This window comes from Geotrypetes seraphini, chromosome 9, assembly GCF_902459505.1.
Source record: "Geotrypetes seraphini chromosome 9, aGeoSer1.1, whole genome shotgun sequence".
NCBI classification, from domain to species: domain Eukaryota; kingdom Metazoa; phylum Chordata; class Amphibia; order Gymnophiona; family Dermophiidae; genus Geotrypetes; species Geotrypetes seraphini.
In genome coordinates this window covers 183098233-183121456 of record NC_047092.1, presented here as the reverse complement: position 1 = coordinate 183121456, position 23224 = coordinate 183098233, and the positions used below count along the sequence as shown (strand labels likewise).

Below are 23224 nucleotides of genomic sequence, written 5' to 3'. Positions count from 1 at the left end.
ATCTATATAAAGAAAGGAAAAGTCCAAGTTAGCAAGAAAGTGGAAAGAGGACATTCTCTTTCTGAGAGGAGAAGAGGAGAAGACATATCTTTTGGTAAGTATACATTATTTTGCTCTGAGCTTTAATAGGTTTGGGAAGAAAAGCTAATTTGTAGGTTCCCTTCTATAAACAGTTTAGATCTTAAAAGAGCAAACTTTACTTAGCTAGTCTCCAAAGGATAATGGCCTTTTATAATTCTACAGTTCTGTAAGCTTGACCCTTCTGTTAGAGATAGTTTCTGGCAGGCAGAGCAGGATCTGGCTTAGTGTCAATTGAAAAATAAAAATAAAAGCACATTTTAGCTCTGGAACACATTGCTAGAGGTTGTGGTAAGAGCGGATAATTGAGCTGGTTTTAAGAAAGGTTTGGACAATTTCCTGGAGTTAGAGAATGACACGGGGAAAAAATCTGTCCCCGTCACCGCCCCGTCCCCAGCTCACCGTCCCCTTCACCGCCATTCCCTTCACTGCCCCATCACCGTCACTGCCATCCCATTCACCGCCCCGTCACCGTCCCCGCAGCATCCATATAAGCCTCAGTACTGCGAAACACCATGAAGACAGAAGAGAGTCCTGCCACTACTACTACTGCACTGAGAATCTGTTTCAGTGCCTCTACCCTGTAGTAAAAACAGAACATAAAATAAATCAATTGACTTGTCCTCCCTTGCAATGACGTGTCCCCCATGTTCACCTAAAGCTCAAATCAGGTCAATTGTGCACACTAAAAATGCCCACCTGAGCATATAATCATGCAGATGCTGCAGTACAATGAGCAACAGTGCAGTGATACAAAAACAGCAGACACCCGACCGATTGCAGCATTTCGCCATCTCCCTCCCTCCACCTCACCTTAGATGTAGAGTATGCCGGCTTTCTTTTTCGCCCAGCCGCACGTATTCAAAAAGCCACGCACGCGCGGCTGCTCATTTGTTCAATATTCTCTTCTGACGCAACCGGAAACAGGAAGTTACAGGAGAGGAGAAGATTGATCAACTTGAGCAGCCGCGCGTGCGACTGGGCAAAAAAGAAAGACAGCATACTCTACATCAGTGTTTCTCAACCTTTTTACACCCGTGGACCGGCAGAAATAAAAGAATTATTTTGTGGACCGGCAAACTACTAGGACTAAAATTTTAAAACCCTGTTTCTGCCCCATCTCCGTGAGCTCGGTCACCTCAGTAACTATAGAAAAATAGACAAATATAGTGCAAAATATAGACAGCAGTTATAAATTCTCAAAACTAACACATTTTGATCATTAAATTGAAAATAAAATCATTTTTCCTACCTTTGCTGTCTGGTGATTTCATGAGTCTCTGGTTGCGTTTCCTTCTGACTGTGCATCCTTTCTTTCATTTCTTTCTTTCTGCACTCAGGCCCAAAAGTTGTCCCTTTCTATTCCCTCCCTCTTTCCTTCCTATGTCCTTAGTGCCCCCGGTGTCTCCTTCCCATGTCTTTAGTGCTCCCAGTGCCTCCTTCCCATGTCCCTAGTGCCCCTTCCTGTCTTTAGTGCCCCCAGTGCCTCCTTCCCATGTCTTTAGTGCCTCCAGTTCCTCCTTCGCATGTCCTTAGTGCCCCTTCCTGTCTTTAGTGCCCCCAGTGCCTCCTTCCCATGTCTTTAGTGCCCCCAGTTCCTCCTTCACATGTCCTTAGTGCCCCTTCCTGTCTTTAGTGCCCCTAGTGCCTCCTTCCTATGTCCCTCTCACTGCCTTCCACACTTTGTCCCACCCCCACCCTCGAAGCCTGCCTGTCTACCTCTGTCCCTCCCTCCCTAGCCAAAGCCAGCCTGCTGCCTCCCTGCCACTCAAAAAAAAAAAAGCCTCCTTCCTTTTCCCCTGCTCTTACCGCCATGCTGCAGCTACTAAAGCCGACAGGAAGTCTTTCGGACGTCAATTCTGAAGTCGGACAGGACGTTCTGGGCCAGCCAGGCAGCGATTGGCTGGCCCAGAACGTCCTCTCCAACGTCAGAATTGACGTCGGAAAGACTTCCTGTCGGCTTTAGTAGCTGCAGCATGGCGGTAAGAGCAGGGGAAAAGGAAGGAGGCTTTTTTTTTTTGCGCCTCTCCATCTTGCCGGCCCTGCTCTACATCAAAGGTGAGGTGGAGAGGGAGATGGCGGAATGCTGCGATCGGGCGGGTGGGGTCCGCGTGATCCTTGAATGCCTCACTGCGGAGACAAGTCCATTCACTGCTCCATGGGACGGTGAATGGCTTTGTCCCCGCCCCCGCAGAGACCACTATTTTTTCTTCACCGTTTCGGTGGGTTACCCGCGGCTAGCCGCGGTTAACAACCACCGTGTCATTCTCTAGGATAGGTCCATAGTCTGTTACTGAGAAAGACATGGGGGGAGTCACTGCTTGCCCTGGTTTACAGATCTGGAAGAATTCTTGTAAGATCTTTGGGGAAGCAGGATACAATGTCTGATGTATAATTGCAACAATCTTAAACTGAACTCTTTGTTGCATAGGTAACCAGTGTAGTTTCTTCAACATGGGTACTCCTAAGGTATATCTCAGTTTTTTCTTTTCTTTTTTTATATTGTAAACTCGCTTAGAAATTGGATAAATGATCAAATCAAATTTTAATAAAACCTTGAAACCTTGCAGCGGTTGATAAGCATTTGCAAAGCCCGTTCAATGAATTTTGCCTTTACGTTTTGATTTACCCTTGTATTTTATTTGAATCAGACTCCAACATTTCTCTGGTCCGATAGAAAACGTACAACAGATGGAATCTTTTTTGTTTATTAATAATAATAATAATAATAATAATAATAGCTTTATTCATATTTACCGCCAACACCAGTAGTTTACAGAAAAGAGAACTGGACAATCAGTGGAAAAATACTATTGAGTAAAAAGTGCATAGATACAGCATAAACATCATCTACTATGTATAAAAACCATCAATCAAACAAATAAGTCTTAACTGTTTTTCTGAATGAGATGGAGATTGAGAGACAATTTCATTTAGCCAGGATCGCAATTTGCCTGCTTGAAAAGCTAGCGTTCTATCCGGAAACATCTTACAATGACAATGCTTTAAATTGGAAAAGGCAAATAAACGCAAACATTGAGTATGCCTAACGGATCGACACAACTCAAAATGAGAAGAAAGGTAAATTGGAGACATTCCAACTATCACTTGGAAGCAAATACACGCAAATTTGAATAAAATTCTTGCTCCACTAGGTAACCAATGTAATTGCTGATAGTATAGGGACTGATATGCCCTTTACTGTTTTCTGGCTCTGCCATTTTTACATAGTACTGCACAGACATAGTTAATAAAGAGTCCCAGCTATTAACACTTAGCACCTGTGTGTGAGTGGAGGAGAGGAGGAGATGGGAAGGGACCGGGAAGTATGATAAGGTGATTACGTACCTGCATAGAATATGTAAACTCCTTTGGCTGTACCACAGAAAAGTACTATGTCAAGCCTATGACCCTTACTCTTGCTATAGGGTGAGGGAGGTGATAGCGGGAGGAAGGTCGTTGTCCTGACTGTTCAGAATGTGGCCCTGGGAAATGCTGGGGAAAGGGACATTCTCCAAAATCTTCCACTCTGCTCTTAGGTGCTATCCATCATCCTGGACTGCTTTGCATGTGCTGGCCTCCTTCAGCTTTCGGGCAGTAATGAACTCCCCTTGCGGGATGCATCTGACTGACCTGAGGAAATGCCAGGCTGGGTTGGTCAGAAGCAGCTCTGAGATCCGCCTTCCTCAGTCACACTCGGGCTCGTTAGCTCTGCCTGCAGCCAAACCATGATTTGTAGGCCACTGGCCATAAAAATGCAGAGAGGAAAACCACTGGCAAGCTCCCCGAACACTGAGCGACCGCAGATTGCCTTTCCTGCTTTGGAAAAGAAGTTGGGAACTGCCAGTTCCTCCTTGGAGCCATCCTATACCTCCGTCTTCCACAATGAAGACCCTGCTCCAGTCTCTTGCTTTTTTCCTTGCCCTGGTCTCTGTGGGCTTTCTGATTCTGGCTACCTGGACAGACTGTTGGATGGAAAACGCAGACGACTCACTGGAGGTAAGATCAAGCAGGCAAGATTCTTTGGGGTTCGGCGCCCCATTTTCTTAGGACAGACATATGGACTTTTGTTGTTTTCAATTTGTATTCATCTATGCCCCAAGCAGGTTACGACAAACATTAATAATAATAATAATAATAATAATAACAACTTTATTTTTGTATACTGCAATACCATGACAAGTTCTAAGCAGTTCACAATAAGAAGTCAACTGACAACCAGTGAAGTACAAACAGCAAAACAGAACATTATAAAGTAACAAAGAACAAAGGTACAAAAAAAAAAAAAAAAAAGAAATTAAGAAGTAACAAATTTGTCAAAAAGATGTCTTTTCTGATTTCCCAAAGGATTGATAGGAAAAACACAATTTCAATAATAATAAACAATAATAAAAATAAATTTGTTTATATACTGGAGTAGAACGGGTACAAGTGGATTGATATTTCACTCCGTCAAAAATGACAAAGACTAGGGGACACTTGATGACGTTACAGGGAAATACTTTTAAAACCAATAGGAGGAAATATTATTTTCACTCGGAGAATAGTTAAGCTCTGGAACCAGAGGATGTGGTAAGAGCGGATAGCGTAGCTGGTTTTAAGAAAGGTTTGGACAAGTTCATGGAGGAAAAGTCCATAGTCTGTTATTGAGAAAGACATGGGGGAAGCCACTGCTTGACCTGAACTGCCCTGAATTGGTAGCATGGAATCTTATTACATTTTGGGGATTCCGCATGGAATGTTGCACTCTTTGGGGTTCTGGAATCTTGCCACTTTTGGGGATTCCGCATGGAATGTTGTACTCTTTGGGGTTCCGGAATCTTGCTTACTCTGAGATAATGGAATCTTGCTACTCCTTGGGTTTTGACCAGGTACTAGGGACCTGGATTGGCCACCGTGAGAACAGGCTACTGGGCTTGATGGACCATTGGTCTGACCCAGTAAGTCTATTCTTATGTTCTTAATACCTCACGGTTCAGTGCGGTTTACAATATGAAGTAACAACTGTAAAAACACAGCAAATTAACACCACAAAACACAATATATTATATATATAATATAACATTAAGAAATTATTAACTTGTCTAGATTATACATATTTATCAAACAGATAAGTTTTTAACGATCTTCTAAGGGCCTGGTAAGAAGAAGAACTTAAGATCAACCCACTAAAACTTTGTATATGGCCAAATGATCTCCTGCTTTCATTCTGGCACTGGAGAAACATCTGGAGACGCACGATGCCAGCCTTAAATCAAAGAAAGCAAGTTATGATAGTGTGGGAGATGAATATTCGAGCACTGCCGTCTATGTCCTATGGGGTGGTCCTTAATACCTTCATCTCTAATCCACAGCTGATTGCCACTACAGCACTGGTTGGGGGAAGGTATGGGAGTTAATGTAAGGATGGGGTGGAAGGAAGGATAGGGGAGAGGAGTGAACCAGTATGACCTGATCATTCTGGAGGGGTCATTTCTACTTATCAGCTCCCATATTAGACAAAGCAATATGGAATGATTTGTACTGTTTTATAAATGGGGTCCCTAAAGATGCAAGTTTTGTATCAGTAATAGGGGGGGGGGACTTGTCAAATGCACAAATGCAGTTGAAGTTATCTGTTTTTATATTATCTTTGCATTAATAAAATGGAAGAGTCTAATAACAAAGAATGAGATATATTCAAGGTAATTCATGGTAAATAGTTTGCAAATTCCCTCACCTTAGAAAAATATATTACATAGTGCGGCCTGTCTAAATACTGCAATGCAGATTACCATTAAAAGTAACAACTTTGCTAAAAAAAAAAAAAAAGTGTCCTTTGGAAGCCCAGGACGGATGGATGGATGAATGCAAATCAAGCATGAGGTCAGCCAGAAAGCTCTGCAGTCCTCCAGGACTGGAAAGGAATGAATATTCGCGTTCCTGGCGCTGGCTTCGTGGCTCTGATCTAAGTGCAATTTAAAGCAATTCTAACTGCCGCAATTAGAAAACAGAAAGAATCTTAAGGTGGAAAGTGCAGGAAGCAGAAGGAAGAGATTTAATTGACGGCAAACATTAATTTTCAGTCACAGTGTGTCCCAGCCCAGAGGGGTAGCGTTATTAGCCAAGGGACCTGCAGATTGGTGGGGTCCCTGATTGCCTTAATTGCCTTGCATTTGATCATGACAATGACTGAAGAAAGCAGGAGCCCTGACTGAGGTGGGGTTTGGTCAACCCCTGAAATCAGCTGTAAACACGTACAATTGTGGGATTCTCTGCGCTGAAACAATCGCAATGAAACGGCCACGCTGAACTGGGGCGCTGAAACGACCATGAGGAATCGTCCCATTCCTCCCAAGGAATACATCCTAGTTGTTCTCTTCTGACCTGCACAGATGTAGTATCCAAGTTGGTTGGGGGATGGGGACAAGGGGGAGGGTCCTCCCATCCCCAGTACCTGAGCCGGCTCTGTCCACTGGCCAGTAGTGGGCTGCGAGGTTGGCTGATGCTTGCCCACTCCTAAACTCTATTTAGATTTCAGTTTTTCTAGTGCTGCATTAATAAACAGGAATATTACTAATCATTCGGAGGATGTGAATTATCCAAAATACGGCTGTGCATCTAATTTTCAATCTAAAAAAATCAGAACATGTAACACACCATAACATCAAAAGTTGCATTGGCTTCCGGTAGATCAGGGGTGTCAAAGTCCCTCCTCGAGGGCAATCCAGTCGGGTTTTCAGGATTTCCCCAATGAATATGCATGAGATCTATTAGCATACAACGAAAGCAGTGCGTGCAAATAGATCTCATGCATATTCATTGGGGAAATCCTGAAAACACGACTGGATTGTGGCCCTCGAGGAGGGACTTTGACACCCCTGAGCTAGAGAGATAGTAAAGTGGGAAAATCCAATAGATCAGGGGTGTCAAAGTCCCTCCTCGAGGGCCGCAATCCAGTCGGGTTTTCAGGATTTCCCCAATGAATATGCATGAGATCTATTAGCATACAACGAAAGCAGTGCGTGCAAATAGATCTCATGCATATTCATTGGGGAAATCCTGAAAACACGACTGGATTGTGGCCCTCGAGGAGGGACTTTGACACCCCTGAGCTAGAGAGATAGTAAAGTGGGAAAATCCAATAGATCAGGGGTGTCAAAGTCCCTCCTCGAGGGCCGCAATCCAGTCGGGTTTTCAGGATTTCCCCAATGAATATGCATGAGATCTATTAGCATACAACGAAAGCAGTGCGTGCAAATAGATCTCATGCATATTCATTGGGGAAATCCTGAAAACACGACTGGATTGTGGCCCTCGAGGAGGGACTTTGACACCCCTGAGCTAGAGAGATAGTAAAGTGGGAAAATCCAATAGATCAGGGGTGTCAAAGTCCCTCCTCGAGGGCCGCAATCCAGTCGGGTTTTCAGGATTTCCCCAATGAATATGCATGAGATCTATTAGCATACAACGAAAGCAGTGCGTGCAAATAGATCTCCTGCATATTCATTGGGGAAATCCTGAAAACACGACTGGATTGTGGCCCTCGAGGAGGGACTTTGACACCCCTGAGCTAGAGAGATAGTAAAGTGGGAAAATCCAATAGATCAGGGGTGTCAAAGTCCCTCCTCGAGGGCCACAATCCAGTCGTGTTTTCAGGATTTCCCCAATGAATATGCATGAGATCTATTTGCACGCACTGCTTTCGTTGTATGCTAATAGATCTCATGCATATTCATTGGGGAAATCCTGAAAACATGACTGGATTGTGGCCCTCGAGGAGGGACTTTGACACCCCTGCGGTAGAGGCAAGAATAATTTTTAAATTGTCCTGTATTTGTTATAAACATTACATGGTCTTATACCAAGTTACCTTTCAGATCATTTTGAACTAGTAGAAAACAGACGATCGTCACGAAACAACCTTATTTCCCCCCCCCCCCCCTCAATAAAAAGTTGTGTATAGAAAAGATTTCTTAATAGAATCCTCTCCTTTCAGACAGGACTTTGGAAAAAAAGTTTTAGGCTCCTTTTACTAAGCTGCGATAGCGGTTTTAGCGCGTACTTGACGCGTGCGCTAGACGCTAACGCCAGCATTGAGCTGGCATTAGTTCTAGCTGCGTAGCGCAGGTGTAGCACATGCTAAAATTCTGCGTACACTAAAAAACGCCCTTAGTGATTTGATCTTAAATTCTTCTTCTTACCAAACTTTTAGAAGATCGTTAAAAACTTGTCTGTTTGATAAACATAATCTAGATAAGTTAATAATTTCTTAATGTTATATTTTAAATATAATGTACTGTGCTTTGTGGTGTAAATTCGTTGTGTTTTTACAGTTCTTACATCTTGTTGTACACCGCACTGAAACGTGAGGTATTGCGGTAGATAAATACATTTATTATTAAAGCGCTTTCTTGCTTAACTGATTTTCCCCCCCGAAATATCTAATGGGAAGGCATGGGATCCTTGCACTGGAACGACTGCAATTACTGGGCTGTGATGCTGGCTGCAGCTCACTGAAGAGCCGCCTTGGCCCAGGCGCTGCTGCCACTTGGCCACGGGAAGTGGAATGCCATAGGCGCTCCAGCAATGGGTACAGGGCATTGGTCTCCAATCCGTTGCACCCCATCTTCTTTTCTGCAGGCAAGAGTAGGGGCAGGGTGCACGCTTAAAAGACGTGGAGGGACACACTTAAAAAGAGAGGGAAATAAGATTTTATGATTGGTATTATTGCTGAATATTAAGTGATATTCTCAATGTGCAAATATGTTTATGTATTATCACACTTATTATACGTATAAAAATGAATAAAGATTTAAAAAAAAGACGTTCAACTTCAATAAGAAAATGCTTAAAGCGTTCATCTAGAGGGAGGGTTACCCGATTTTACTATTATAAAATCCGGACTCATGGCCCCACCCACTTGCACCCAGCCCCGCCCATGCTCCGCCCCCTCAACCTGTTCTCATGCTTGGACCTGCGTCGGGAGGATTTATAAGCTAAGGAGTCATAGGTAATAATGCATACCAAATGGCCTACAATGGGACGTCTCACACGCTAATTTTTGCATGTATGTGAGCTAACCACACAGTACATATTTGTTTGTATTTTTTTAGGGCTGTGTATCAGGAGTGGAGAATGGACATCCCTGTGCCAACCAGTTATTGCATCCACATTACTGCATGCTAACGGGTTAGCGCTCAGATAACGTGGGAATAATTGTTTCTGCAGTCATTTTTAAAATGGTCACCGTTAACAGTAAACATTAGTGCCCAGCCATAATTAAAAATCGGGGGGGGGGGGGGGAGTTTACAGCTATGGTAAAAAAAAAAAATGGCCGTCTCACACAGCTTAGCAGAAGGACCCCTAAGTTTGTAGCTGAGCCAATGAGGGGTTAAGTGACTTGTTCAAGGTCACAAAGAATAGCAGTGAGATTTGAACCCTGGCTTCTGCGGTTCTTCGCTCTGACCATTAAGATACTGAAAAGTGTCTCTTAGCAGCTGTACACAGGGCTAAGGAAATGCTACCATTTACTTCCAGATTCTCACTGTCAAACCAGAAATATTAACACCAGACACAATAGAAACTATTCATCCAGGTGATTAAGACATGTGCCCGGGGGGGGGGGGAGGGGATAACCTTGTCCTCTCTGCACAAAGGCACCTCTAAGCTCAGCAGGTGTGGTGGTTAACGACTCTTGTCACGTACCTGAACTTGTGACTGCCAACGCAGCTCAAGTTGTGCCTCAAGCAATAATATCTGACCAAATGGCTCGCTAATGGACTCTGAGCTCAACACCTAAGTATGGCCATGGGGTAAATGACCCGTGGCCTTGCTGGACCTCAAGTGCTGCACGGTGGTAGTTCATGGCCAACTCAGAACACAGAGCAGATGGGCGTTAGTGAGATCACCTCACAGAGAAAGAACAAAATCACTCAAAATAGGTCTCTGGGGCCATTTGACAAAAAATATATATATATATTTATTTTTTTGAGGATTTATATACCACTTATAGCCTAAGTCAGATACTTAAGCATTTTTCCCTATCTATCCCAGTGGGCTCATACTTTACCTAATGACTTTACCTGGGACAATGGGGGGATTAAGTGACTTGCCCAGGGTCACAAGGAGCAGCATGGGTTTGAACCCACAACCTCAGGGTGCCGAGGCTGTAGCTTTAACCACTGAGCCACTCTAGAAATCAAAATGTATTAGAAGAGACCCAAGTAAAGGACAATCGAGCCATTGTGACATCACTGATGAGGTTGGCTCTTATTGGTGGAATGAGGCATTGTGACATCACAGGATCAGCTCTGGTTACCAGAAACTTTTCACACTAATTGTTTATTTATTCAATGGAGTTCAGAATGGTTTACTTGAATTTATTCAGGTACTCAAGTATTTTTCCCTGGTGGGCTCACAATCTATCTAATGTATCTGGGACGGTGGGGGAGGGGGGGATTAAGTGACTTGCCCAGGGTCACAAGGAGCAGCATGAGATCTGAACCCACAACCTCAGGGTGCTGAGGCTGTAGCTCTAACCAGTGTGCCATATACTGAGTTTAGGGTGTGGTAATGCAGGATTTTCCCATATGTTAAGTCCTAATTTAATGCAGCACTTTGGGGGGAAGGGGGATTTTTAAATCTATACATTGCAAGTCATACACTAATGTCATTGGCATTTAGGAAAACAAAAGTTGGTTCGGGGCACCACAATCCCCCTGATGTCCCCCTGGATCTCTCTCCTTTTCAACCCTGCTAATATCTTGCCTTTCCACTTCTAGGTGAGTGCTAAATGCCGGGGTCTTTGGTGGGAGTGTGTCACCAACTCGTTCGATGGCATTCGGACCTGTGACGAGTATGACTCCATATACGCAGACCATTCTTGTATGTATAGCAAGAGCTCCGTTTGATACATTTCATAGCAATCACATGTAACAAGCATTTGATCAAGGTTAACTAAGCGGTTTACATCCAGCTACTTCAAGCATTTTCCCTGTCTGTTCTTGTGGGCAGTGGAGGATTAAGTGATTTGCCCAGAGTCACAAGGAGAAGCACAGGGTTTGAACCCTGTGGGTGCCGAGGATGTAGCTCTAACCACTGCACCACACTCTCCTCCAATACAATATCAGAAGTGAGCCAAGTATGGAAGAATGAAGCCATTGTGACATCACTGCTGAGGTTGGCTCCGAGGCACTGGTGGAATGAGGCATTATGACATCACAGTCTCAGCTCTGGAATGTTGCTACTCTTTGGGTTTCTGCCATTGTGACATCACTGCTGAGGTTGGCTCTTAGGCATTGGTGGAATGAGGCATTATGACATCACAATCTCAGCTCTGGAATGTTACTACTCTTTGGGTTTCTGCCAGGCATTATGACATCAGGGAAAGGGACTGGGACTTATATACCACCTTTTTGTAGTTATACAACCTCACTCAAAGCGGTTTACATACAGGTACTTCAAGCATTTTCCTTATCTGCCTGGGGCAATGGAGGAATGAGTGATTTGCCCAGTTTGGCAGGGCTGGCTTACAGGGAGTCCAGTGGCTCTCCCCGGGCCTCTCTTACCTCCTTGGCACTTCAGTTCTTTGGGCTGCCGGCAGCTCAGCGAGATGAGCCTGCTGCCTTCGGCCTGCCCCGAAAGCCTTCTCTCTGCAGCATCCCGCCTATGCAGGAACAGGAAGTCGCTACAGAGAAAGCTTCCAGGGCAGGCTGAAGGCAGCAGGTTCGCCTCACTGAGCTGCCAGTGACCCGAAGAAAAACTGAACTGAAGTGCCGAGGAGGTACTAGGAGCCCGGGGGAGAGCCACCGGACTCCCTGTAAGCTGGCCCTGCCAAACCCGGACAAACTGGAGAATTTTAAAAAACTTGTCTGGATAACTGGACAGTCCTGTAGGGCATCTCCGGGTTTTCTACCATCCCTGGGCCCTGACCTGCCTACGGCACTGGCCGGTTTAGTTCCACTGAATATCAGCAGTTGGGCAGCTCACCACGATTTAAGCGGGCCAGAGCCTCTGCTGCCCATTATATCAGTGCCCATGTCTACAGATGTGCTGCAATGGCCAGTTTTGGCCAATCCAGTGCGTTGTCATACTTTGGACCTGCAGATGGGGTGTCAAAAAGCTCAAACAGCTCCATTTCTAAGAAACCTCAGAGCTCTGCATCTCCCACAGTCGGGATGGATGATGAAAACTGGTTCAAATGCACCTATAAATACAGCGTATCTGGAATCTGGAATCTGGAATGTCATTGCATAAGTCACCTAACTTCCTCGGGATTTCTTAATCAAATGTTTGCAGGAAAATTATCTATTGCTAGGCAACAGCCCTCAAAGAAAAGGGGGGGGGGGGCAGCAAATAGAAAGACGTGTCAGGAAGGGAGCCATTAAAATAAGCCCAGATCCTGTTCAAAGACTCCCTCCCTTCAGGCTTTGGGATGTTGGGTGATGATTTGTTCATATCTTTTGGCTAACTGGCAATTAAAGCCCTGACAAGTTAAAGATAATAATGGGGGAAGCAGTTTAATTCTACATGGAAGCAGGGCAGGATTAATTTGTCGAGGGCCCCTAGGCACACAAGTACACTGGGCCCCCTGCCCGCCCCACCCCACCATGCGCCCAGGTGGAAACAGGAAGCTGCGTCAGAGGGACGCTTTGGGCAAGCAGCACCGCTTGCAAAATTACAGTTCCTGTTGCCTTTCTTACCCACGTTGCTTGCTTGTTTTACTTTCCCGTCGATGGGGGGGGGGGGGCCCTGCGTTGCTGATTGGGGGGGAGGAGGGGGGGCCCGCATTGGTGATCGATGCTGGAGGGGTCTATCGCTGTTTGGAAAAACCAATGTTGATGTCCTCCTTCATCGGGCCCCCTGACCATTTGGCCTATTGGTTAATCCTGCCCTGCATGGAAGTAACTGTGCCATTTCAGGAAATAAATGGGCGGAGTATCAGAGGTGCAATACAGTCGCATATTATATCATGCATATTCTCATTGTCTAAGTGCTGTTTCCAGGGGAGGCTTTTCCTGAGGTTGTCTTTGAGTTGATTTCGGTATTTTACAGTGAAGCTGGTGGTGACTCGAAGTCTGATGATTACGGCAGACATTCTGGCCGGTTTTGGCTTCATCTTTCTTCTCCTGGGCCTGGACTGTGTGAAATTCCTCCCGGATGAACCTACCATTAAGCTACGAATTTGCTACGTGGCTGGAATTATGTCACTAATAGCAGGTAAGGAAAGGAATCGTGATCAATACACACAAACTGGACCCTGTCAAGACCCAAAAGACTATCGGCTCATCTCTGGGTGAAGATAGTCTCTTGTTTGTCAAAGAGGCATCAACTGCAAGATCCTCTTAGAAGCTTTAATAGGGAGATGCCAATGAATCATGTGGAGGCAAATGGTGTATATTTAAGAGATATCAAGAGGGACATGGAAGAGGCAAGTGGAACCCTCTAGACCAGGTTTTCAATCCAGTCCTCAGGACACACCAGGCCAGTCAGATTTTTAGGATACACACAATGAGTATACTTGAGATAAATTTGCATGCGCTACCTTGGTTGTATGTAAATCTGTCTCATGCATATTCATTGTGGCTATCTTGAAAACCTAAGTGGCTAGGTGTGTCCCAGAGACTAGATTTAGAATCCCTGCTTTAGTCTGACCAGCTAATTGAGGCAAATGTTTTCAAGGACAAGAAGTGCCGCCGCCGTTGTTTATGATTGTCTTAGGGGTCCCTTTTCTGAGGTACACTAATGAACTTAGTTCTTGCTATTGATTGGTCTGCAATGTGCAGCCTGTTGTATAAGTTTAGGCTGAAGGCCCTTAGAGCCGGATTTTATAAATGGCACCGAGCAGCGCCTACATGTAGTTGCCACTCGGCGCGGTTGTCAATTCCAAAAACTGGTGCCATTTATAGAATCATGCCTAGTGTTTGGACAAGTTCCTGGAGGAAAAGTCCATGGTCTGTTATTGAGAAAGACAGGGGGGAAGCCACTGTTTGCCCTGGATCGGTAGCATGGAATGTTGCTACTCTTTGGGGATTCCGCATGGAATGTTGCTACTCTTTGGGGTTCCGGAATCTTGTTACTCTTTGGGGATTCCGCATGGAATGTTGCACTCTTTGGGGTTCCGGAATCTTGCTTACTCTGAGATAATGGAACGTTGCTCGTCCTTGGGTTTTGGCCAGGTACTAGTGACCTGGATTGGCCACCTTGAGAACGGGCTACTGGGCTTGATGGACCATATCTTCTTATTCTCTAAAGTCACTTTTAGAACTGCTTTGTACAAGGGCCCCTATGGAAGTTAAGTGGGTGTTTATAGGATAGTTCGTAGGCACTGGCTAACGTTTCCACATACATTCTAGTATTCTAACCATAATGCCCATGTAACTGGATTATGCATTTACTCTTCATATTTCTAAGTACTTGGAAGCTCCTTTAATAAGGCCAGTGACACCCCAATAAAATTTGACCTATTTGGAGGTAGTTTCTCCAAGTAGGCTAGTTTTGCACATACCACGACAGGGACAAACCTCAGTCCTAAGCCAGGGCTATGTGGAGAATGATCTCAGTCCCTCAGATTTACTGCCAATACTTTCTGTACTACCTGCATTGTGCCAAAGAGAGATTCTGTCTGAAGTTCATAAGATGTAACATGTAGAGCAGTGTATCCCAAACTGTGTGCCGCCTGAGATTCAAGGTGTGCCCCGAGATGCCAGGGAGGAGGAGAAGTGTCAGCTGACTGCCCACAAGACATGCCTCTCACAGCAAGAGGCACATCCTCTAGGCATTCATCTGGTGCCAGCCTCTTCCCTTCCAGCATCCCCCATTGGCTGGCACATGACATCAGCGCATCAACGTCTGTGCACTCCCAGAAGTCCTCGAGCTGCAGTTTCACAAAGTTCGCGAGACACAGGTGTAGAGGCAACTTAACCAGGTGCGCTTGGAAGTTCTTTTCAATCAAGTCTGTGGCACCCAAAACGATGGGAAGTATTTGACCTATTTGGATTGTATAGTTCTATTCATAATGTTCTGGAATATTCCCATGCTTTTATTCCCCTGTTTCTTGCAGGCATCCCTGGAATAATTGGCTCAATATGGTATGCCATTGATGTTTATGTGGAACGTTCTTTGCTGGTAGTTCATGACTTTTTTCTGGGAATTCAGTACAAGTTTGGCTGGTCCTGTTGGCTTGCTATGGCTGGATCACTGGGATGCTTTCTAAACGGAGCTCTCCTCACCTGCTGCCTCTATCTCTTCCAAGGTAATCACGATGGAGCCTCAGCTCTGATCGGCTACTCTTTCAACAAGACATTGACCTTGAAGCTTTGATTTCCTGACTTGGGCCCACTCAGCTCTTGGGGGAGAGGGAGTCGTAGCCTATTCACAAGAGCAACATGTAGAGGCCAACCTCAGGGTGCAGATGTACTCAGTGGCGTAGCAAAGGCAGGAGGCACCCAGCGCATAGGCAACCCCCGTGTCCTCCTCTCCACCCCCCACTCCTTCCCTGCCCTCATGCCACACTCATGCCTTCCCTTGTCCCCCTGCTTCTGAACCTTCACCAGGACAAGCAGCTTCTCCAGCCTTCTGCTTGCACCAGCATTGACTTTCTCTCTGATGTTACTTCCTGGCCCCGTGACCCGGAAGTGATTTCAGAGGGAAGCTAAGCTAGCATGAAAAGCAAGCCAGAGAAGTTGCTTGTGCTGGTGATGATTTAAAGAAGGGGGCAGAGAGGTGCCGGCACCCCCACCAAGACAGCACCTGTGGTGGTCTGTTGTCCCCCCCCCCACCCCTTAAAATGCCACGGGATGTACTGGATTCAAGAGGGCAATTCAGTCAATGGCTTCTGGCTGAGAATGGTCACCGCAGTGGATAAGCTAGATGGAAGTGCGGAGAAAGATGACCTTATGGCGCAGTGGCCTTAGGATAGGTTGACCCTCTTTGCTCAGCCAAAAACTACAAGGAGTCAATACTGAAAATGTTCTAACCTGCAATCACACTGGCCAGCCCAACGATTAATATTAATAGTGCTGGATAGTGCCATTGATCGCTATGGATCTATCTGGTTAGTGTGGGAAAGTCAAGGCGAGCTCAGGATTTAAAGCCAAGGCCTGATTAGCTAACCAGCAACAGAAAGGCAATCGATTGAGTCTATTGAAATATAGCTAACCAGGCCTGTTGGACTTCATATCACGCACAGTTTCCCTTTAGTTATCTGCATAGAGAACTGGATATCGTCCATATCCAGGTAACTTCCCGACACCGCCAAACACTCTTGAGACGTCCAGCTCCAGTACGGGCTAAGTGTCATTCAGAAACCGTCAACCATTGCCAGCCCAATATACACCAGGAAAGGTCACTGTGAGACTAGGACCCCTATCCTACATCTTTTGTTTTGGATGTGATGCTGAGTGTAAAAATTGAATGTTGTTGCCGATAAGTTTAGTGAAAATTTACCCCCCTCCCCCCCCCACGGTTTTTAGCGCTGGCTGGCATGCTGAATGTTCTGCGCTGCTCCCGACGCTCATAGACCTCCCCTTTTACAAAACCGCAGAAGCGCCCCACCCTCATAGGAACTCTATGAGCATGGAGTGCAGCGCAGAGCATTCAATGCGCCGGCCTGCGCTAAATATCGCTTTTGAGGTTTCGTAAAAGGGGGGGACGAGTTCAGGAGCAGCGCAGAGAATGCAGCGCGCCGGCCTACCCTAAAAACTGCTTCTACGGTTTTATAAAAAGGAGGGGGGAGTCAAATTGGGTTGCCACTGGGTCAACATAGACATGTAGACATGATGGGTTCCCACCACACAGAAAGGACAGGCGATCCCACCAGGCTTCAATCTTTCAGCTGACTATACGTTGGCAGTGACTGCTCAGTGTGAGAAGAGGCTTACCCCTCCCCCCCTAGAAAGTGTGCCAGGAAGAGTCTTGCACTAGATCAAGGGTGGGCAACTCCGGTCCTCGAGGGCCAGAATTCAGTCAGGTTTTCAGGATTTTCCCAATGAATATGTATGAGATCTATTTGCATGCACTGCTTTCAATGCATAGTCATTGGGGAAATCCTGAAAACCCAGCTGGATTCCGGTCCTCAAGGACCGGAGTTGCCCACCCCTAACCTAGATGACAGGCAAATATTTAAAGTCTACTTCTCAACCTATATATGCTTTTATGACTGTCTTCCCCAAGGAATGTCATTAATCTCTAGACCTGGGCTGCCCAATTCCGGCCCTCGAGATCTACTGGCAGGCCAGGTTTTCAGGCTATCCACAATAAACATGCATGAGAGAGATTTGCATACCAAGAAGGCAGTGCAGGCAAATCTCTCTCATGCATATTCATTGTGGATATCCTGAAAACCTGGCCTGCCAGTAGATCTCGAGGACCGGACTTGGGCAGCCCTGCTCTAGAACAACATGAAGACTCAGTTAAAAATGGAGCTTAAAATAACAAGGACTTAGGCTTTAAGCATAAATGAGGAAATAGCAGTCTACTTCATCATTCCGGACCCTTCCATCCCTTAAAGAGGCATTCCACATTTAAAATGCAACCCCATGGCTCAAAGTACTAAAACAGAATGTTCTGTGTGTCTTTAACAAGAAAGCTACCTGTACAAACTCCAGGCTTTGGGGTGTTTTGCTCCCAGTCGCATTCAAAGGTTAGCAGTTTTCTGGAATACGTTACTTGGTTGGGAGGGAAGAGAAAAAGATGTTTGTTTGTTTTTTTCCAATTTGAGAGTAAGTCATGTTATATTTTAGTGGTGTAATCCTTGGGTGCGTGTCAACTGGAACCTTACAAGTCATTTACACCTGGGCTTCTCAAACCTGATTCTGGAGACCCCTTGGCCATCGAGGTCAATGAGTATGCGTACATTTCCATACACAGGAGACCTGGTAATATACAGATTTATCTCATTTATATTCACTGTGGATCTCTTGAAAAATCAACTGGCATGGGTCTCTATTTTGGGAAGCCCTGATCTATCCTGAAAGGCCTTATCAGAGGATGAGCAAGATCACTCTATCACATATACCCCAATGATGCGAGGCACAGCCAACTCCGAGTCTTCTTAGCAATACAGAGCATCTACCATTCATTGGCACAAGCTATTTACATCTTTTCTTTATTAATAGTCTTTTTGGACTCTTGCAAATAGCACATGCTAAAACCAGTGTTATGTTTTCATTTTAACACAGATGTTGGATCTGGGAAACACCATTCCTCGTATTACCCTAGGAAGGTATATTCTTGTCCGGAATCAGCAATGGACAAACTCTATCCTTCATCTCATACAGAAACTGCAAAGATGTATGCAATGGACACCAGAGTGTAAAGGACAAGAGACCATGCGTATCAGGGCAACAGAAATGAAAGAACTCTGATATTGGTTTTAATGATTTCTGTTTATTAAATAGATAGAAATTAAGGTTGGCCAAAGTACGAGACAGTTGCGTACAAGAGCCACCAAACATCACAAAAGCATGAGATAAGCACAGGTTGATCCTTAGTAATGGGAAAATGACATTAAACCTAGAGATTAGAAGGGTCTGCCATATTACAGGAGGAAAGCAAAATGATTTGTAAGTCTATTCTTTGTGCTCTGCCTTGATGTGCTTTTGCAAAAGGCCATTAAGCATGGGCCTTGCAGTCTGTATCTGCTGTCATGTGCTCTATTTAATTTATCCACCTCTCTGGGATATTTGTTTATTTCAACCTACTTCTTGATAAAGTTGGAGGTCACTGTTGGAAATTTTGTGGCAAAGAAAAAGTTGAAACGCAAACTTTTGGGGTGGGGAATAAGCAGAATCGTGTGGGCCGAGACAGAAGAATTTTCTTTTCCCAGTGGAACAAGGAAAACTTGGTACAATAAATGATCCAGGGTTTGGGTTTTGTTTTTTGTTTTTTTTTTTTGGGGGGGGGGGGTACCTGTATTGTTGACTATCAATTGGAGGAATGAGAGTATAAAGAAAATTCTGGCAGGGGAGGAGTCAAGATGGTGATGATATCACTCTACTGAGCTTCTACTTACCTTGGTACAATAGTGTATGGGATTATCCTTCTGAACTCCGGCAGCCTCCTATCTCTGCTCTCATCTTCACATTGTGAAGTTCTCCTCCGCAGCCATCATTGTTGGGAACTCCAGAGCCAGTTGATCTGAGCCAGAGCTTATCTTTGGCAACTGAAGAAGAAAGAGGGGTGGTTTTTCCTCTCAGGTTCAACATCACCCAGCAATCAGCAGTGGAGAGATTACGGTGGGTCAAGCTGTGTGTGGTGGGTGGGGGGGGGGACCCCAGCCTGTTGCTTCTGGAAGTGTGGTTGAAGGTCTGCATCAGGCCTCCCTTCTCTTTTGAGTTCAACTTGCAGTGTGCCCTGTGCGGATTTGGGTCGGACAATTTGGGTTGACAATTTGAACACTATGATTCATACTAACGTCGTTAGTATTAAAAGACCATAGAGCACAAGACTGAAAATTGATCACGTCTTAGACCCACATGTAACTAGTCTTCAACTGGCAGATTCAGATTTAATGATGATGAGGAAAAAGCGTGAGAATTTGGAAAATTCGCCGGCAAGATGGACCTCGGTCTGATCCGGTGAAGGCGTTTCTTATGTTCTTATGTAGATGTTCAAACTTCATATTATTAACTTTCCTAGACTTCCCCTAGTATCACCTAGACAAGTTGAAACAATGTCTCCTTTTTCAAAGATATATTATGTTCCCTCTATGAAATAAGATTAGGATTATCAACAGGTCTCAGGTTCATTGGAAAAGGATGCTTTAAATATTTCTGGGGTGTTGGAATCCTCTGATACACAGTCAGTAACTTTAGATCCCCTAATTGCGGTGTTGGCCTCTCCTTCCTGATTGAGGCTGGCTACTTTGCATGTTTTTTCTAAATGCCGAGATACAGGCCACGGGTTCTTTGTTTCCTCAAATATCCTTGGAAATAGAAATCGGTGAAATATGTTTTGTCTAATCTTATTTGGTAAGAAAATTTAGCGCTGACTGGCTCCAATTCTGTGGACTTGAAATGTATTCATTGATTGTTTATTATTTGGAACTGTATTGTTCATGACTTTATATTTTGCCTGATTTTTTGTTATAAATGTAGCAAATATCAATTTTTTATTTTTTATTTTTTTTTAAAGAAAATAAATTTCCATCTGTGCTGTCATCAGAACTTTGCTTAATTTGATTTTGTAAACTTAGGGCCCTTTTACTAACCTGTACTTACCACACGGTAAAAAAAACATTACCATGGCTCACGCTCAGGTATCCTGAAATAGTTTGGTACTGGGCCTGGCTTGGGGGCAGAAAGTAGGAGTTAGCACGTCAACCCTTACCACCCCCTCTGCCCTTTTACTAAACTGCGATGGCGGTTATTAATAGGAAAAATGGAAAGTGGGCCATTTTACCGCCATGCTAAAAGTGGCCTCAGTGCGTGGGACAGAACCGCCCTGGGGATTGCGCTAGCCACTTTTTCACACAGCTTAGTAAAAGAGCTCCTTTGAGTGCTATTTCTATCATCCTTTTGTCTCTCGATCAGTTAATTGACTATTCCCTTTAATTTTCCTTTTGCTCCCCACCCCCCAAAAAAAATTGTGGACTGGGTGCTCCTTTTATGTCTTTTCCATCTATTTAATTATGACTTATTATTCCGCGAGAGCCGCCATACTCACATTGCCCCTCTCCTCTCCTCAAGTCACTTCACTGGCTCCACATCCATTTCCGAATTCAGTTCAAACTCCTCTCACTGACCTACAAGTGCACTCTGCAGCCCTCAATATCTCTCCACACTTATCTCCCCCCAAGCTCCCCCCGTGAATGTCATTCTTCGGGCAAGTCCCTCCTATCCGTACCCTTCTCCTCCACTGTAAATTCCAGACTCCATCCCTTCTATCTTGCTACACCGCATGCCTGGAACAGTCTGCCTGTGTTGATACGTCAAGCTCCATCTCCAACAGTATTCAACCCCTAGCTAAAAGCCCATTTTTTCAAGACTGTTTTCAATTCCTAACTTATACTCACTCTACAATTACTGATGTCCATCTTCCTATTCTCTCTACAAGAAACTCCTCAGCCCCTATATGTCCTGTCTGTCTGTCCAAATTAGATTATAAGCTGTTGATCAGGGACCATCTATTACATGTCAAATGTACAGTGCTGTGTATTCCTTTTTAGCGCTATAGAAATGATAAATGGTAGTAGTAATTATGATGATTTCTTCTTGAACTCTGTACAAGTGTTTTCTGCTTGGTGTGTTGCGATGAAAAATGCCAATAAATAAAATTTTTTTAAAAACCCAACAAAATTCTGAATGAGTTCATGACCAGCTAATAAAAATGAAAAAAGATATAAAACAGCTGGAGAGGGTGCAGAAACGAGCAACGAAGCTAATAAAAGGTATGGAGAACTTGGAATACGAGGAACGACTTAAGAGACTGAGATTGTTCTCCTTTGAGAAAAGGAGACTGCGAGGGGATATGATCGAGACTTTCAAAACACTGAAAGGAATCGACAAAATAGAGCAGGAAAATAAGTTATTTACAATGTCCAATGTGACACGGACAAGAGGACATGGACTGAAGCTAAGGGGGGACAAGTCCAGGACAAATATCAGGAAGTTCTGCTTCACGCAACGAGTGGTGGACACCTGGAATGCTCTCCCAGAGGAGGTTATTGCGGAATCCACCGTTCTAGGATTTAAAAGCAAACTAGATGCACATCTCCTTACGAGAGGCATAGAGGGATATGGGGGACTAAAATTACGCCAGGTGTACACCTGGCTGGGCCTCCGCGTGTGCGGATCTCCAGACTTGATGGACCGAAGGTCTGATCCGGAGATGGCGCTTCTTATGATCATTGTTTTGCATTGTCTAGTATCTTTACTTAGGCCCTCTTTTACAAAGACGCGCTAAGCGTTTTAGCACGGATTTAGCGCACGCTAAATCAACACGTGCGCTAACCGCTAATGCGCCCGTAGGATAACATGCGCGTGTTAAGCACATGCCAAAAAGCATAGCGCACCTTTGTAAAAGAGGGGGTTAGGGTCTCTTTGACAAAGCCACAGAAGCGACTCCTGCGCAACAAATACGACGCAGCCCATTCAGTTCTGATGGGCCGCCTCACATTTGCCTACCAGGAATCGCTATCACGGCTCTGTAAAGTAGTCTTTTGGAAATCATAGTTCAGCAAACGTGAACCTCGACCTCTGCCTTCCTGAAAATATGCTCATCAAATACTGCCTTTGATTCTGCTTTGCGTTTCGTAAGGTCCGAATCCTTGCCCAATAAGAATCTTCACTACTATACGGTGTTTTCGTCGTTTCAGTAGAGCGTTCCAGAAAATACAATTCCCATTTTGTTATGAGGGGTCCTTTCTCCGTTCATTCGTCAAGCAGCAAGGGAGAGTTCTCTAACCTTCTCGCTCCATCATCTCCCATTTGCCAGCATGTGGGAGTGTGTGGTGCAGTGGTTAGAGCTACACTTCCCCCTCCCCATTTGCGGTAATCGCAATTTTTTTTTGGGGGGGAAGGGTAAAAAAAACAAACCCACATTTTTGCCTTCCCCCCAGCATCCCGGCCTTACCTGGTGGTCTAGCGGGCTTTCAGGGCAGGACTCTCCACAGCCATTTCCTATTGGCGATCTGCACGGGGCAGGAGCTTAGGAAGATCGCTCCTGCCCCGATAGCCCGCTAGACCACCAGGTAAGGCCGGGATGCCGGGGGAAGGCGGGAGGGAGGTGAGGGTGGGTCAGAGCCAGATATTCGCGATATTTCCCTTTTCGTGGTCCGGCTCTGCCCCTATCCCCCGCGAATAACGAGGGAGATGTGTACAACCTTAGCACCCTGAGGCTGTAGGTTCAAATCCCTCACTGCTCCTTGTGACTCTGGGCGAGTCACTTAATCCCCTCATTGCTCCAGGTACACTAGATAGAGTTTGAGCCCACCGGGACAGACAGGAAAATATGATAAAGTACCTAATTGTGAACCACGTGAGGATATAAGTGGCATATAAATAAAATATTCCCCTTACATAGAAATGTGTGAATAATTTATGGCTGAACCTGAATGAAGAGGAATTTAGCCTGTATCTAGGTGACGAAGGAAAATGTTTAAAAATCCTTCTTAAATTTAGGCCTGCTATTCGTTTGCCTAGATTCATGAGCCTAACTTAGGGGT

At 44.9% G+C, this 23224-nt stretch overlaps 1 protein-coding gene across 1 annotated transcript; it reads left to right on the top strand.

The window, feature by feature from the left end:
* Window positions 1-3518: 3518 nt before the first annotated feature.
* On the top strand, window positions 3519-21345 carry CLDN16 (claudin 16). The gene is made up of 5 exons (XM_033957850.1): window positions 3519-4077; window positions 10842-10944; window positions 13114-13278; window positions 15122-15313; window positions 18240-21345. Exons 1-5 carry the CDS (start codon window positions 3964-3966, stop codon window positions 18374-18376), a joined length of 711 nt encoding a protein of 236 aa, XP_033813741.1. The 5' UTR covers window positions 3519-3963; the 3' UTR covers window positions 18377-21345.
* Window positions 21346-23224: the final 1879 nt, after the last annotated feature.

Bases quoted from the DNA above. Each gene is read 5' to 3' on its own strand.
- CLDN16 (XM_033957850.1), top strand. From the start codon at position 3,964: ATGAAGACCCTGCTCCAGTCTCTTGCTTTTTTCCTTGCCCTGGTCTCT. The intron at 4,078-10,841 runs GTAAGATCAAGC...TTCCACTTCTAG, and splicing joins ACGCAGACGACTCACTGGAG to GTGAGTGCTAAATGCCGGGG. The intron at 13,279-15,121 runs GTAAGGAAAGGA...TGTTTCTTGCAG, and splicing joins AATTATGTCACTAATAGCAG to GCATCCCTGGAATAATTGGC.